The sequence below is a fragment of the Phycodurus eques genome, chromosome 22, assembly GCF_024500275.1.
Source record: "Phycodurus eques isolate BA_2022a chromosome 22, UOR_Pequ_1.1, whole genome shotgun sequence".
Lineage (NCBI taxonomy): Eukaryota > Metazoa > Chordata > Actinopteri > Syngnathiformes > Syngnathidae > Phycodurus > Phycodurus eques.
The window spans coordinates 9,025,591-9,042,747 of NC_084546.1; the positions used below are offsets into that span (position 1 = coordinate 9,025,591).

Below are 17,157 nucleotides of genomic sequence, written 5' to 3' on the forward strand. Positions count from 1 at the left end.
AGTCTAAGTCTAAGTCTAAGTCTAAGTCTAAGTCTAAGTCTAAGTCTAAGTCTAAGTCTAAGTCTAAGTCTAAGTCTAAGTCTAAGTCTAAGTCTAAGTCTAAGTCTAAGTCGACGGTCGACGGTCGACTTAGACGGAAACGGGAACGCCTCACACTTTATTGCTCTATCGCACATGACGCTCGCACACATGACACTCTATCGCACATGACACTATCACACATGACACTCTATCACACATGACACTCACACACATGACGCTCTATCACACATGCTCTATCACACATGACACTCACACATATGACACTCTATCGCACATGACACTCTATCACACATGACACTCACACACATGACGCTCTATCACACATGCTCTATCACACATATGACACTCTATCGCACATGACACTCTATCACACATGACACTCTATCACACATGACACTCTATCACACATGACACTCACACACATGACACTCACACACATGACACTCACACACATGCTCTATCGCACATGACACTCTATCACACATGACACTCTATCACACACATGCTCTATCACACATGGTCTATCGCACATGACACTCTATCACACATGACACTCACACACATGACACTCACACACATGACACTCACACACATGACACTCTATCACACATGACACTCAGACATATGGTGCAGGGTGACTTTATTAGTTTATTATACAAGCCAACATCAGTCTTGTCAATGCTGGAGACCACATTGATCAGGCCCTGCACTATATTCAAACATTTCTAAAGGCCATGACCTCTGGGGGAAAACCCAACACATTTCCTTTTGGGAAATACATTTAGGCCAGGCGATACACCAAGTCTTGGAGATTAAAACTAGGGAAATACATTTAGACATGCTGCAATGTTAACATTACAAAGAACATTTAGGCCAGGTGATACACCAAGTCTTCTAGATTAAAACTTGGGAAATAAATTTAGACATGGGGCAATGTTAACATTACAAAAAACATTTAGGCCAGGCGCTACACCGAGTCTTCTAGATTAAAACTTGGGAAATAAATTTAGACATGGGGCAATGTTAACATTACAAAAAACATTTAGGCCAGGCGATACACCAAGTCTTGGGGATTAAAACTTGGGAAATAACTTTAGACATGGTGCAATGTTAGCATTACAAAAAACATTTAGGCCAGGCGATACACCAAGTCTTGGAGATTAAAACTTGGGAATCCGGTTTAGACATGGTACAATGTTGACACGCCAAGTCTTGTCGGCCTCAATGCTGGAATCCAAACAATATACATACAACTGTGAGGCCGTGACTTCTGTGGGAAAACCCAAGACCTATACTTGAACAGTGACTTCAAATACAATGGGAGCAGGACATTTCCTTTTGGAAAGGGGGTCTGTTTTATTCTCTTGAAAGGTACAACCAATATTTGCAATTAAACTTCAACCCAAACATCCAGGCTGGGATCCGCCACCTATAATTACACAAACGGAGATTTAGCAAACACGGCTCATAATTCAAGACTTAGGGCAAAGGCCACATTTTAATACAAGTCACCAAATCCTCTTCAATTTGGGGGGGGGGCAGCAGCTGAAGACATTCCACACTACATTGGAGGTTCCACACAAACTTTATTATCATGTATGACATCTGACAATGGAGCTCACAGAAGCACAGCGACTCACATTTCCAAGACCGGTGTCAGGACTCCCTTCGGCCTCCGCAGGACCCTGCAAGAAAAGAGACAATATTGCTCCGTGCACGGCCAAATGGAATTGCTTGTCCTGACGAGGGTGTGCTCATCGTGACTGCATAATATACTTAACACATCTTGGAACTCAATTGACATTCATCCTGAAATGTGAAACCAAATCCCAAACTTTGAAGGGGGCGGGGGGGCACTCCATTTTGTGCGAGCGTATAACTGAACGTGACGCAACCGCAACATTGACGATTTGGTGCATCGCTAACAGCCGCGCGCAGGATTTAGCTGGGTTGGATCACGTGTTGAATACAGTTCACTTCAAACTGTGACAACCGTTTTACACGTACTTTCGGGACATAAGATCAGCATCCTACCTTAGCTTTATCTACAGTAGTGTGGTTTCAACCTTTTTTTTTTTTTTCTAACTATGATGCAACTGGTTACGTCAAAAACAGCGTTACTTAAGCGCATTTCTACTTCATTACAAGCACTACCAAACGCAATCCTGTGGGGAATCGTGACGACATTTCATTAACCGTTATTGGTTCTTAATGGAAGAAATCTCTACGACGACATGCGTATGGCCCAAAACACGACCGTTAAGCTTTGTTTGGATTACGTTGCACAGCACGCAGGGTCATTGTACAAAAACGGTGGCTTTCTTGTCATTGTGTTCCTCGTCGAGAAAACCAAACAGGATAATGACAAAATACACTTACTGTCCATCCTATTGGAAGGACTCATTTTGTGAGATGCGTTACAGGTAAGCCAAAACCGCATTTCATTTCATATTATCTATATTAGCAAACACATTTCCAAGTATGCTTTTGGCCTGCGACCTCCACCGTCTTGCCTCTACATTTGTCACCAATGACTAAAAGGCAGAACAACCGTTTCGCAATTGTTTTTCCTTTTAATACATCGCACTGCGATTTGGAACGTAGCTCAATTACTAGGACACTTCCAACATTTAGAAAGCCGCCATTTTCACACAATTATCACCTACGGAAACAAATTGCATTCGCTGTGATTGTAAAATTCTACTTTGATGTTAACGGTCACATAAATTGCACAGCTCGGACCACGCCGTTACACTGAGTGGAAAAAAAAAAAAAAAAACATTCGGAGCCCCGCATTATTTTGGACTGCCACATCTTTTTATTTCACAACGTGAGCCTTACGACACTTTACCGTTTTCGGCGCCGGTCCGTTCCGGTCCGGGGAACCTCCGTGCGGGACGACCAGTCGGAAAACTCCAAATCCTTCCTGGCTTCCTGAACGGCACGCAAGCACGCACGACAATGAATTTTCAAGTGACCTCATTTGGCATTCCAGTCTCAACGCCACACGTCTCGTACCTTTGGCGAGCTGAGCGTCGGGTCCTCTTCTGAAGACGCCTCGGGGAGGTTCAAAGCCACCTGCGACGAAAAATGCTTAGCTTCAACTTTCTGCATGGAGCCCATTACCCAAATGTCACCTGCTATTTTAACATAACCGCGTACAATAACATTGTGGGGGCCCTGGAAACATGTCGCACGCACGCTAGGCCGTACAAATACACGTGGGACTTTCAGTGTTGTGCGACATCTGAGGACTGAATTCCCCAAATATCAGGCGAGCGTAACCGCCAACATTGGATTCGTCTAAGACGAGAGCTGCAGACAGAATCTTGCCTCAGTCCGGGGGACCCTTTGGCCTCAACTAAAAAGCTTGTACTGCTCCAAAAAATTACAAACACACTGTTCCGCCGCTTTTCATTTTTATTCATCGTGATCACCTCTTTTTACTTCATGGGGGAAAAAATGACATTTGGTTGCCATCTTTGGATCTTAATAATACTTCAAACCTGACCTCAAAAATTACACACACCCTCAGGGATAGTTGGACCCCCCCCCCCCCCTTACAAAAAAATTAACACCGCTCATATTTGGTTGTGGCACCTCACTCTTGTTTTTCAATAAAGTTAAACTATTCAATCACACCTGTTGTGACTCACCATGCATGTGCACATATGACCAAAATAACTCCTTTATCAACAATTCCGTACCAACCCTCTGCAAACAAACTACATCTGCAGGCACAAATAATGAACGCTCAATGGAAAATACACTCATTTACTCACTCGTTTCAACTATTTAGTGATAACGCCTCCAACCATCCCAAATCATTCCACGAACACTTTTACCTCAGAACAACGTTGTCAACTCTGTGGAGGACGATTTCAGATATTGACTTGCCGAAAAAACAACTATCAACGCTACATACGCCGGGACACCGTGGCGGCCATGTTGGGGAGGTCGGCTTCTCATAGAACAAATTAAGCGTGCACGCTGAAATTAAGTGCAAACTGCCTTTCTTTGCATTGACTTCCGTCAGCTTTGTCCGTTTTGTCTAGCGATACAAAAAACACGGGGGGGATTAGTTTTACGTGTCGAAACCTCCCACTTTTGCTTTCTTGCAAGTCGGCACGGAGCCCAAAATAGCCGTGACGTACTTATCCGTGCGACTGACCGCAAACTCCAAATACACGCTGGATTCATTTATTCTTAGACACCAGCAGATGGCGCAATCACTTCAGGTTAAACGGGTGCTGCTATAAAAAAATGATCAAACAAAACCCACTAACTTCACTTTCTTGCAATAATTGCAACTTTCAATGCTGTAATGCCACTTGTGGCTAACAAATAAAACTATCTTACCAGTAAAAGCAATGTTTCCCTCCCCACGACGGGTGCCTTATTTTGCCCTAACAGCACGCCATTCCGGCGTCTACGTTTCTATCCTAGCGAAACGGCGCAAACACGTGGCGGCTTCCAAACTGTGCTGTTCCTCCTTCGCTCGGATGCCTAACAAACATCACTTGCCTGCTTTGCTTTGCGTGGCTGGGAACCTGCTCGGAAAATGTCACTTGCTTGGACGCTCGACGGAAAGTTTGGAGCTGCGACCCGTTGGAGGGAGGCCGCAGGTGAGCGCACTTCTTCATTAAGCAAAACCACGCCCCCCCCCACGGGTGACGCCCACAACCACCGGCTTGGCAAATCACGTGCGCTTTAGGCGCATAAACGGACTCCCAATCCGGCGACGGTGTTCAATTCCAGCTCGCCAGTCAATTAGTGTGCCGCGCTAATAACGAACAGCCACTCAAACGCCGGTGTCAAACCGATGGCCCGGGAGTCACGTCCGGCACACCTACTTCTTTTATGTGGCCCGCGGAAGCCATTCACGCTACATCGTTGCGTTGTCCTGAGATAACATTTCCATATTGCAAGCCATATATAGATATATATAGATGTTCAAAATCACCCCTTACCAGTCCCGGTATCCACTCTTGACTGTGTCAGTGCCTGCTTTTGGCAATCTTCACAAGTACCCGAAAACAGTGTCGCTACTCGCCCGTCCCGACCAAAAATTCGCTTCCTAAAGCGCCTTACTGCATCTTGTCATTTCTTCGGAAATTCCGACATTGTTTTACTTTACAAAATAAGTGACGCGTCACCTCTGTAATTTAAGTCGTCGTAAGACATGTTTACAAACCTCCCGCAAAATAATTACAATCATTCTCCCCCCCCCCCCTTTTTTTTTTCTTTTTCTTTAAATCAACCATGACTGCACGTCACCATTTTTACTCATATTTCTGCTAATCAATACATCATATCAAAACTACATCTACCGAGTACCGAGTATATTTCCTATTCGTGTCATTTCCTGATATTTTGGGTCGGCGCGCAGTTAGAAGCAATCGAACAGAGGGTCGACATGTCACAGGTCGTCCTACCGTCAGCTAAGTTGTCACACTGGACTTCTGCTACCGATAAAGACAACTCCATTATTCTTACTTTTGATGAAAATCCATGTGACAACTCACCCCCGTAACGACAGACATTTTGCCCCAAACGACCATGTTTGACAATAAAAACAATTAACATCACCGAGATGCCCTCAAACAAGTCCACATCACTGCTTACTTTTCTATCTGTAAGAATTTAAATGACCTTTTTCTTTACTTTGGGTTGTGCAAAAGACGGGACGGCAGGCACCCCCCGACCGTGGACGACAACAAAACGAGTGCGCTTCTTTTTACTTGCGACCTCTGGCGGAGAAAACATTTGCGACACGCCCCGCTCTCCCCTGGAAGATAGATTTTTGCTCCACAAAACACTTGCTCTTTCCAGAAATAGCGACGCACCCCGAGGCATTTTTAGTACACAAAAAGTACATTGAAAGCCTTTTTTTTTTTTAATACAAAAATAAAATGTACAGTGCGCATTTATTTTTCACAGAAATCAGTGGAATAAGGTTTTTTGGAAGCAACAAAAAAAGAACATGACACAAAATCAATTATGTACAGTAGGCTTAAGGTATATACTCAGGCTTTTTGTTGGTTTGTTTTTTTCAAACAGCAAAGCTTGGTAATACAGACATGCGTCGCAATCTACCAAATCAAACCAATGCACACAAAAGGCATCCTTTTTTGGTTTAGGTTCTTTAAACGCACAAAAAAATAAACAACTCAGTCGCAAGGTCATTTAAGTATCGAAACATCTTGGAATCGGTACTCGCTACGACCCATTTCGGTAACCGCCCTTTAACTAGCGAGCGCCGCCGTTGGCAAATCCGCCCGACTGCGGGGCGAGCGGCAGGTGTGAGATGGGATGTTTTTTTTTTTTTTTTTTTTTTTTACAATCAAACGGTATATTATGCCATTTCCACACATTTAATATTCTAATTATGAAATCGATGCTGACTTCATTCAATCGTATAATGCCATAAAGTATACGCTCAGAAAACTCACAAATAAATACAAATACACTTGGAAAACTCCTGAGTCTCCTTCATTTTTGGAGTCTTTTTGCCCCCCACGCCGGCGAACCGCTTTCGGACGGCGTCGGCTCATTGGCTGTATACGTGGTCGAGTCCCGCGCCGACCTCGGCGGGCCGTTCGGCGGCGAGGCGACGTCTTCCGCGCGGCGGTACCTTGCCTCTGGCGGCCCCGCGGCGGACTTTGGATTTCGCCGACGGCGAGCCGGCGTTCGGGTCGCGGGCGAACGTTCGCAGTGCCGCCGCGATGCGGAACGGATTCCTCTCGATTTTTTTAAAGGCGTTCGCCGCGGCCGCGGCCGGGGCGGCGAAGGACTCGTCGCTCTTGACGATCTCCGACAGCTTTTGGCACATGGCGTCAAATTCCGACGCTGCCTTGTGATGCGAGGCTGGAAAAAAACAAAATGCGAGGCTGGAAAAAAAGTCTTGTCTCCGCGTTTAATCCGGTCTCCCGGCTTAGACTGATTACCTTCCTCTGAAGCGTTCTGTTCCGCATCTTCTACCTCCGCCTCCGCGCCCGGATCTTCCAGCCAGCTGTCGTTGGCGTGACGGTACATCGACGGTCAAAACCGGCATTTGTTTTTTTTCTATGACGCGTTCGTTTGGAAACTTTTCACGTTACCCGTAGCTGAACTCCGGGGTCGGGGAAAGGGTTCCGTCTGCCGCGGCGAACGCGTAATCGTCCCCGATTTCCACCTCCGGTTCGTACTCCGCGATGTCCGAGACTAAACACGGTAACGACTCGGGCGCGCCGATGTTGTGGTTGTGGTCGTTCATGATGCTCACCATTGTAGGGAAGGTAGGCAGGTGACAATCTGTGCTTCTGAGGATACGGTATACAAAAACGCTAATGACCATTCTTTAGAGACATTACCAAACATCTCCGAGGCATCGAAAACACAGTGCTGCCCGAAATATTTTCAGGTCGCGTGGCTTCCCTTCTTCGATGTTGACGTCGTCCAACAAATGTAAATATCAGACAATGCTATTGAGTCGTTAACTATTTCCAAATACCTGGCCCTGTGCGGTTGGGCCGCTGAGATGTTTGGCCGGAATTATTTTTCTTCGCTGTCGGTTTGCTTTTTTTCCCCCTGAAACGCCGTAACGAGATGTACCCCTTCCCCAAAATTCCCCTTTCGTCTCTTCGGCCTTGATGATCTTTTGTGTCGGACCGGAGACTCTTTTTCTTTTTTTTCCCTGGTCGCTTCCTTATTGCCCGTTCGTGAAAATGACCCCAACTCGTGCCGGGGTGACCTACGGTTCTTTAAATGTCGGCCAGGGTTCCCTTCGCGGGCTCCCGGACGAGTCGTTGCTGTGCTCTCCGGGTTATTTTCTTCCAAGCCGGCCTCTCCCGGGAAGGTTCGCCGGAGTCCTAAAAGTTTTAGCCGAGGCCTGGGGACCCTTTCCGGACTGATGCGTGTCCGTTACTTTATTGCTCGTCTGTTTCTTCAAATTGTGCCGGTTTGTGGCTGTTCTTCATTTAGTCAGGCAGGTTCCGTTTACGAACTCTACTTTTTCGCACGTAGCTTGGAATATATTTTAAGTGGGATGAAAACAAATTCTATTCCAACAAAAAAAACCTGCCGTTTCAAAACTCTCAGTCTTTTTCTTCAACTGCAAAAACAATTCACATTTTCAACAAGGGGGGGCAAATACTTTTTCACGGCGACGCGCGTCGTCCGATTCGCGTCCGACTCTACTTACGTACTCTGCCTGCCTCTGCTCACTTGAGTGCGAAACAGTTTCACGCACATCATAGCGGGACAGTCTGTGTTTTTGCTGTGGCCTGACACTTGAACGGCGCGCCGGGGTCTCGTGTTACGCTGGCACCTGTAGTCCACCTTAAAAGGACAACAATACCCAAATAAAAGGATTTCATCAGTACGACCGGGTACGAGCGCGACAAAAGCCGAGACGCCCGGGGTGCGCTTCCAATTAACCCCGATGATTCGTCGGGGTTACCAAACGGCTTGTGTGTAGTACCCCGGAGAAAATCGTCCGGTCTTTTATTCTCCTACGAGACCCGTGACCAATCGGACCCGATGCGCGGATTGGGAACTGACCTACGTTCTCTCCGCCGCGTGTTACCTTAAAAATGACTTTCTGGCCCTTGGTTACGTATGTTCGGTCCACCCTCCAGGTGACGGCGTGGGATTTCATCCATAGCTTTATGTCTTCTTTTGACGACAACACCATTCGGAACGTCGTCTTAAAGTCGACGTGATCGCCCGTCTCTCTGATGAGGTCGAAGTCGCAGACGTGATAATCGTAGTTTTTGGGGAGATAGTCCTGTGACACACGAGACGCAAAAGCGTGTTGTTTGTGCTTCGAGGCAACCGTGTAAGTCGAGTCCACGCGATATCCAAATATTTGCATACGATTCACGACTTGTAATATGCAGTAGACGAGAGACAACCTCCAAGGCAGGAAACTCCGAAATATTCCTGCTGAGACTGGTGCAAGTAAATCTCTTCTTCCCACAGGACCTGGGAAGTCGTGTCGGGGAAACAAACACAAGGAAATCATCATTTGGAGTTTGAGCCCGTTACTTCATACGACGACGGTCACCCTGTCGTATGATACGGGCCAAAGCTTTGAAGCTATTAACGGATCATAAAATGACGATATAGCCTCGCTCGACTGTCCGCTCCACGAACCACCGGCCCGAGTTGGCGAGTGTGTGCAAAGTTAGTTACAAGAGTCAAGTCTTATCGAAAGCGCTTTGAATGACGAAATACTCGTACGTATTGAGATTCAAATGTCCCGACTTCGCGCACTGTAACCGAGTTAGCCCCAGTTAAATAGCTTTGCTGTTTGGGCGCTTAGCTAGCTAGCCACGGAATACGCAGCATTTTCAACGATTCGACAGAGCGTCGTGTCGGAGTGGTTAAACGGGGCGATTAAACAACTTCTCCTACCTCCTGAATGTATTGCCGTTAAATAAATTTGCGATTCTTTGCTGATATGGAGAAAGGGTTGGCTCGTTTTGCGGAACAGCCATCTCGTTGCGGAAACTCAAACCGGAAGAGGCGACCGCAGTTGCCGACAGAAGACTGGATACGTCAGCCCTAGCTACCTGACGCGTCTAGGCGACGGCCATCTTAGTGGAGGCCACCTTCTCGTCGGAGACGACGCGTACACGTTGAAAGTAACCCACAAAAATCAACTTCGTTTTAGGATATATAGACATAGAAATCGACCGTTTCTTTTACGAGCTCAACAAAGAAGTCAAAACAAAACACTAATAAACACAAAGACGACATTGCAACGTAACTTTGTTTTTGGAGGGTTACTGCCCTCGAGTGGCCAAAGTTGTGAACAGTTCCAGTTCGACGTCACCGACAAATTTGTACTGTATGTTGTTTTTGGAATACATAGTGCACTGCCCTCAAGTGGCCAAAGTTGGGAACAGTTCCAGTTCAACGTTACCAACAAATGTGTACTGTATTTATTTTTTCTCTAGTCTGTGGTTCTATCGAGTTAGGCCTTTCGAACACATACGACGCATCGCAGAACTTTCGTTTCTAAACAATCATTCATCCGTCCACAATTCGGCGTTTTCCCGACAATTAGTAACGCGTAACATTTAGTGCTAAAATGTGTTCTTCGCTGGTCCGTCAACAAAAATCGACCCGAATCACTCTGTATGATCGACAGCATATTTTGGGGAAAATCCTCGTTCCGTTTCACGGACGGCGCTTTGTTACTGCTTCCGTTATTTTTCAAAAATCTTCAGCTGAGTGTTACTTTTCATTTGTTTGCTTCACAACTGGGTCCGAGCTGCGTCGAGGCGCTCCTGTCGGTTGCTTCGTCGCCACCGAGTAGACGCGAGTGGGAATTGACGTTCTTTGATTTTGTCGACATGAATGCAAAAAAATAAATACAAAGTATTCTTTTACTCCTGCGTCGGAAAATGGCTCCTTGGCCACAGATGTGACGGGAACTCGATGCTTGTTCTTACCTCCGAATCCTCTTGCTTGGTCTCACGATGTCGTCTCAAATTGGAAATCTTCATCGCGGCGACTCGCCTGCTATATCGACTTCATTGATGACCATGCCGATTTTCAGTCTGTTCTTATGAATTGCCCGTTTTCTCAATCGGCTTGAGTCTAATAATCCGGATCTGTGAAAGCGTTGCGTCGTCGCCGTGGAGACCGCTGCTGACCCGACCCCGACGCTGAGCGAAGGTGAACATTTGTCCATTTGGCAGTTAAGAGCGTTGGACCTGGGAAAAGGCCGTGAGGAACCGCCGAGAACCAAACCGAGATCCAAGAACCAAACCAAACGTGTCCGATCTCAAATGTCTTTATTTCCGTCGCTAGTTGACAGCGGTACGATGCTTTCCGAACATTCGTCCGCTCGGAAGCGTGCGTGACATTGGGAACGTTGTTCGCGTACGACGAGGCGCGTTACGTCGCTTTCGCCGAGTTGCTGGTTAAGCGTGAAAATACAAAAGAAACGTGGACAAAACATTCAAAAACAAACATTGAAACGCGTTCGTAAAGGACAACATATTTTGGTCCTGCTCTTTTCGGAGGCCGTGGAATGTGATTGTCTGACTTCGGAGCGGCGACTGAAATCCATCCGAGCGAATGGAGACTGAGGAATCCTCGTTCCAAATCTTCTCGTCGCCGTCGTGAGGCCCCATAAAGTACGTAGCGGCTCGTCCTCGCGCCCTCGTTTCTACTCGAGCGTGCGTAAAAGCCATACTTTCTTTTTTTTTTTTAATGTCAAAGGTCAAACGGCCGCTTTGCCTTTCTTCTTACATTGACATAGAAAAAGTTTGAAGGCATCACGTGCACCTGCTTTAAAGAGGAATGTCTGAAGCTACAAAAATCGCAACATAAATAAGATCCTAAAAAGTCCTAATGGCCTTTTGTATGACGACGCTGTCTGTTGGTGGAATGTTCATGGATTCAAAAGCAAAAAAAAAGCAACAATACAATTTTGTTGCGAGTATAAGTAAGGATGTTAGATAAAATACTGTACGATGACCGTATACGCGCTAACGTACTGTACGTGACCCGGACCGTTGCCGCGCTATCGTGAGACGTAATAAACGTGACTCCGGCTAAACTCTACAAGTGCTTATATTTCTATCCTCGTGTGGTTGCGATAAAATCATAAAATGCGTGAAGCTTTTGCTTTAAATATAAATTAAAAAGAGATGGAATGGAACTTTACGAGGGGGTGTCACCCCGGGAAAACTTAGGAATCTCCTCTCAACTTCGCTGCGATTACATTTTAGGATTTCGCCGTCGTAATATCCAATTTTCACAGCATTTGGTTTCTTTTAGAAAGCAAATAACGTACAAAGGCACCTAAAGTGGCCACCGTGGAAAAACCTAGTCATGTTTGTGTACAATGCTGAGATGTGTGTCCCCGCCCCCACACTTTTTCTTTTCTCAGGGTCCCTCTTTGGGATTGTGGTCGATATTTGGTCGTCGAGCCCAAGGCTGGGATAGTCGTGGCTCCTCCTGGGCTTCAGTGGCCCGTACCTGGGGTGCGGAACGAACACGCCGAGGGTTACGACGAGTACAAAACTGCAACTTCAAATAACCGCCGTTTTGGGATCTCTCATTGTGCTTTTTACCCGTGTGCGGTTCTAGCTATCGTTGCGGTTACGATACGTACGACGACGACCGTCATTTCTCGTGTATGATGCGCACCGGTGTATAATACGCACCCCGCCCCCAGAGTTGACCTCAAAGTTCTGGAAAACCCTTCTCCCTATGTACAACGCATTTTTACATCGCATGATTTTGCTTCTACCCGTGTGATCAAAACATCAAGTGATATCTGCATTTTGCACTTTATTTGAACACGTAATACTTACACCAAAAAAACACACAATTGTGCTCATATGTTTGATTACCCGGGCAGAATTTGGAAGATGTGCACAATTTTTTAAACAAAACATGAAGGACCAGGCGAAACACATTCAATTTTATTTCAATGGGACTCAAATTCAACTGTCGGGCATTTCACAAAAGCATGATCGTTCAACTAAATAAAGAAATTCATGATGGTTGTTGTTCAGTCATCCGTCGTATTAAAAAAACCAACAATATTTCACAAATTCCGCCTGGGTATGTTAACCTATGAGCACAACCGTACATATATGCGGTCGTATGTACCCCCGTCGTATTGGAATGAAAGTGTACGGCTTTTTCATAACCTCTAGATGGCGGCGTACATGAATAAAATGCGAAAGGTTTTTTTTTCATGTTCCCCTATATTGTCATTTTTTTTGGGGGGGGGGGGGGGGGGGGAGATGCGCATTATACACGAGAAATTACGGTACGTTTTATCCACGCCGACGAAATGTTCGTCGTGCCGACTCACCGTTGCTGACTGATTTGGTCTCGCCTCTTCCTGCCACCTGCCGCACAAACGGGAGAATGAGATAAGCATTTCTTTTCCGTCCGTTCCCATATTTGGCGCAATAAAATGAGGATAACGGATGAATGGGTCAATTCGTTTCAAAAATAGGGAATGAATCAAATCAATTAAATAAAACAATACTGTGTCCTTTTACTATTTCTTTAACTTTACAACAAAGCTTTTATAGATTTTCATGTTTATCCAAAAAAAGGCCACATTTTTGCTCATTTACAAATAGCTAACTTATCGCCCCATAAAATCGGCCCATTCATCGTCGCGGCGGTCCGTCGAGTGAGCCCGTAAACCGGTGGTGCCGAGAAAGCCAACGAAGGAGGGAAATGTGGGACGGACGTGCGTTTTGCGACAGTGCCATCGTGTCGGCTGACGATAATAACCCCAACCGCCGCGGTGCCGATTGCCTGTATCGGAAGCAGATGTTGTCAAGAATGGCTCCGTTAAGGTCATAAAAAGGTGAAGCGGAGCGGAGGTTTCTGTGCTGAAAGTGCCGTCGGTGAAAAGCTCGCAACCGGACAGAGTCTGAAAAATATGCGCTGTGCTTTTTATTTCCGCTTTGATGAGACCCACTTTACGCTAAGGTGGAATCTCGTTGCTTTTGCGGGACGTTCGTCATTTATGGTGTTCGTGGATGTTATTCCGTCTTCGACGTATTTCATTCTTAATCTAACGCGGGCGACTCGCTTCCGCAGAAATAACACCTCCTGTATCCGACTGGTGAAGATAAAAAGAGCGAACGATAGGGTGGAAGCAAAGTGCGAGACGGTTTGCGTTGTTGTTGTTGTTATTCATTTGCTTTACCTCTGCGGGCTTTTTCCAGATTGGAATGGCGATATCGACGAGCTATGAAAGTTCTTGAAAGAGAAACACAAACAAACCTATACACGCACAGTAGATGTATTGACAGTATGTCTGTATCAATCTGGACATTTGGACAATAACAATTATGGCTGATGTCATGATAATAATACAATTTGACAACTGCGCGACACGTTACATTCTTACGTTAGGCCCGTCGCCAAGACCGTTGTGTTTTAACGTTCGTACTAACCTCCATTTACAATTTCATAGGCGCCTGTGGTTGAAAAGGATGGATGGGTATTATACTGGAAGACATTAAACTACGCGCGTCTACCTAATGTTCGGGGTCTGGACCAGACAGTTTAAAGTGAACCTTACCTTGGCCGGAGAGGAGCCTTTGTTTTCCCATAAACTCCTCTTGTTGGTCACGTCGACGGGCTTCAGGTCCTGAAGAGATCGGGAAGACGAGAAGAAGCAAGTTTTGGGAGATGAGACGGCGCCGCTGTACTATTTTCTTTACATTTTTGGAATTCCCAATTGCACATCTTTGCTTCTTTTGAGCTCTGGTGTCCTGCTGATAATATTGCGCATTCTCCAGTCGAACAGTCCTCATTTGGTTTTTCGTGCCCGTTTCGTTTCCGCTGTCGGGCGGAATCCTCGGACCTACCGAGACCGCCGCTTTTCGGGAAATTCCGAAACAAAAAAAACGCCACCTCGGAGGCCGCTGTGCTCCGTTCGGTATCGTACCTTACGTTGCTATCGTATACCTTCGCGCGGTCGCGTCGACGCAAATGCGCCCCGGATTTATGTTCATGTGCTCAAAAAAATTCTTTTTCCAAGACGAGCTACGCGATATATACGACAAAAAGCTGACGAAACACGTGTTTATAAGCGGGAATCCATCGCGTGCCGTGACGGTTACGCCGCTCGCTCGCTCGCCAGGCGACCGATACCGGTTTGAGGAAATGTGGTCTTCCGTCGGCGGGCTCGTGGCCCATTTTCCACCGCAGCGTTGGTGGGCCGAAATCCGGTTGGAAATCAAATACGTCGTCGGAAAACAGGCCTAAAAGTACCCCAGAGTCTATTGCGGGGGGGAATTTCTTTCTGCGGACGTCGCTTTTAAGTCCGTAACGAGAAGGAATAAGTGCCGGCCGTTCGCGGCATTACGGAGGTCGTTGAACCGGGACGCAACTCGACTTTTAGTCGACGGTCCTGAGGCCCGAAGAGAGAACCCTTTCATCGCCGGCTGGATTGATTATTGGTATGCCCCCATTTCTTTTCTCCCCGCCGCCCCCCAAAAGAAAAAACTATGTCAGGCTTACCATTATTTCACAAATCGGCAGCGCCTGACAAAAGACCGGAATGCCCGTTTTCAAATCACCGCGTTGTTTCTGGACACACGATCGCGGTGAGGTATCGTTCCGATTCGTTTAAAGACGTGTATGGATTTTAAATGTGCTTCAAGAAAACCGCACTTTTATATGGTCTGTATCACAGACGTTCACGTATTACAGGCGGATCTGGAACTTATCCGTGATAAACGGTGGTTCGGCGTGTGTCCGATAACCGCGTTTGCATAAATCTGCTGCGCGGCCGGCAGATGTCACCGAAAAGTAGCGGTTTTTTTTATTGACGAGCAGCACGGCGAGGCCTTCCTGAGAACTCGCCCTGCTCGTGCGGCATCTCGGCCTGAGCGTTAAACTCGGCGCGGTCTGTAATAACGTGCGCGCGCGTATAATCGTCACACGCGTATACGTACGTTTCATTTTTTTAACTGTCGTCGTGAAAATATGATGCGGAGTACGATAGGAGCGTCGATGGCACGCGGCCCGCGATGTGAAGACGAATGCTGACCGGACGCCCGTTTGGTGATGACGGGCGTTGCCGTGGAGACGACCTACCGATGGCCTCCCTGCCGCCGCCTTGCCGCTCTCGGGGGTTTTATTCAGCCAGTCGTTGATGCGGCCCGCCACGCCCGTCTTGATCGCGGCTGCTTCCTGCTTAGACGGAGGCCGAAGGTGAGGATGCGGCGCTGAAAACGCTGCCTCGCTTCCGCCGACGATTCTCCTCCCCTTACCTTGAAGGCGCTGCCGCCGCTTCCCGGCGAACTGAACGCGTTGCCTTTCTCCCACATGCTCTTGATGTTTCGTATGCTGTCGGTCACCGCCGGGAGATCCGCGGCTCCCGGGCGAGGGGATCGCGACTCCTTGTTCTCTCTCTGCGGCGACAAAGTCGGCCGGGATGAATTCGGGCCGGCGGAGGCGGTTACAAATCCCTGCCTTCAAATTGCGACTCTTCGCCGATCCAATGCAAAACATACTGACTCAAAAGGAATCGGAGTGAGGAGTAGCTGAATCGCGGGCTCGGCTGGAGGACGGGTGGGAACGTTTCGGGGCGTCGGACGTGGGAACGTCGACGCTGAGCTGGAATTCAATTCTACCGTCCGACTCCACACTTTTTGGGAGGACGGAACGCAAACCCGACCGGCGCAAATACACTCGGCGGCTGGGTCGTTGGGAGCGCCTGCCTGATCTGATGCGGTGTTTCCCAACCCACAAAATCTCACAAATACCGCAGACGGTACTTTTTCTCTTTTTACAGGTTACGTGCTGTCATACCCTTCGTGCGCAGAAGCCGCCGTCGGCCGCGGCTCTCGCCCAGACGCTCGCGCGCCAGACCTCTTAAAAGCGCAGGCGTGTACGCGGACGCCACGGTATTTTCTCTCCGTTGAAAGCTCGGAATTCATTATTTTTCGTGTTCCGATATGTCTGAACGTGACAAATATGTACTATTCTGTTGCGTGAATGGAGACGGGTGCAAATCTAGCGGAAGAGCGTTTATTTGTTCTGCTACTCACTTTAAGTCACTGGCATAGATAGAGGAACAATCGGTCGTAAATCATACGATTCGCACCCATTGAGTGCTTGGGAATCGCGGATCTGATGCCTTTATAACAGAGGCGGGACCGAATCGCAAGTCCTGAGTCCAGCCCAAAATCGAGTCCTTTCCAGTCATTTTACAGACAAAAGGAAAAATACATTTTCATATATATAATGTTTGTTTGATAGAATGGACATGCATATATTGTATACTGCGTTTTTAATATAGTTTCATATCCGTATTTATTTAAGAAACCAAATTTGATAAACAAGTGAATTGGACCTTTATAAGAAAACCAAAACGAGGGGGCTTTTTTGGTGTTTTTTTCCCTCAAGTCACTGGGTTCGAGTCTGAGTGAAGTCACCCCGTCGCTGCTCTTCAAGTCCGAGTCGAGTCCCGAGTCTTGAAACATATTGTCGAGTCTAAACCCGTCCAATTTGTGACTCGAGTCGACAACGTTGCTTGATACTAATGATTACTTTAACACCGTCTACGACGGGAAACGCTTCTCGGTGCGAGTTCTCCACAAAGCCGAGACTTGAGTTTACGATGAGCGT

General features: G+C 47.0%; 2 protein-coding genes across 13 annotated transcripts in view; both read right to left on the reverse strand.

Annotated features, from left to right (window-relative positions):
* Positions 1–672: 672 nt before the first annotated feature.
* On the reverse strand, positions 673–10,724 carry si:dkey-75a21.2 (uncharacterized protein LOC794385 homolog). 7 transcript variants are annotated; one of them, XM_061668448.1, is made up of 8 exons: positions 9,439–10,724; positions 8,937–9,006; positions 8,609–8,809; positions 8,229–8,361; positions 3,061–3,120; positions 2,894–2,976; positions 1,683–1,727; positions 673–1,471 (listed from the first exon to the last, which is right to left on the reverse strand). In XM_061668448.1, the coding sequence occupies exons 1-8, from the start codon at positions 9,519–9,521 to the stop codon at positions 1,433–1,435; spliced, it is 714 nt and encodes a 237-aa protein (XP_061524432.1). In that variant the 5' UTR covers positions 9,522–10,724; the 3' UTR covers positions 673–1,432. The 7 variants fall into 7 exon arrangements, with proteins under 7 accessions (XP_061524432.1, XP_061524428.1, XP_061524427.1 ...); XM_061668444.1 differs by lacking the exons at positions 673–1,471; positions 1,683–1,727; positions 2,894–2,976 and adding exons at positions 5,013–6,909; positions 6,990–7,054; positions 7,143–7,343 and having other exon boundaries at positions 8,225–8,361; XM_061668443.1 differs by lacking the exons at positions 673–1,471; positions 1,683–1,727; positions 2,894–2,976 and adding exons at positions 5,013–6,932; positions 6,990–7,054; positions 7,143–7,343 and having other exon boundaries at positions 8,225–8,361.
* An 85-nt stretch (positions 10,725–10,809) lies between these two features.
* The window catches only part of cald1a (caldesmon 1a), a 45,351-nt gene continuing 39,003 nt past the window's right edge, over positions 10,810–17,157 (reverse strand). For all 6 annotated transcript variants that reach the window (XM_061668435.1, XM_061668439.1, XM_061668437.1 and 3 more), the window contains 5 exons: positions 15,798–15,938; positions 15,622–15,717; positions 14,099–14,167; positions 12,866–12,902; positions 10,810–12,018 (listed from right to left, as the gene is read on the reverse strand). In XM_061668435.1, coding sequence (XP_061524419.1) covers positions 12,005–12,018; positions 12,866–12,902; positions 14,099–14,167; positions 15,622–15,717; positions 15,798–15,938 — 357 coding nt within the window. In that variant the 3' untranslated portion in view covers positions 10,810–12,004. The remainder of the gene's footprint in view (positions 12,019–12,865; positions 12,903–14,098; positions 14,168–15,621; positions 15,718–15,797; positions 15,939–17,157) is intronic.

Excerpts from the sequence above, each read along its gene's own strand:
- si:dkey-75a21.2 (XM_061668442.1), bottom strand. The coding sequence starts at position 9,521 with ATGGCTGTTCCGCAAAACGAGCCAACCCTTTCTCCATATCAGCAAAGA. Across the intron at positions 8,362-8,608 it reads GCCAGAAAGTCATTTTTAAG|GTGGACTACAGGTGCCAGCG; the intron begins GTAACACGCGGC and ends TGTCCTTTTAAG. Across the intron at positions 7,055-7,142 it reads ACCCCGGAGTTCAGCTACGG|CTGGCTGGAAGATCCGGGCG; the intron begins GTAACGTGAAAA and ends CGCCAACGACAG.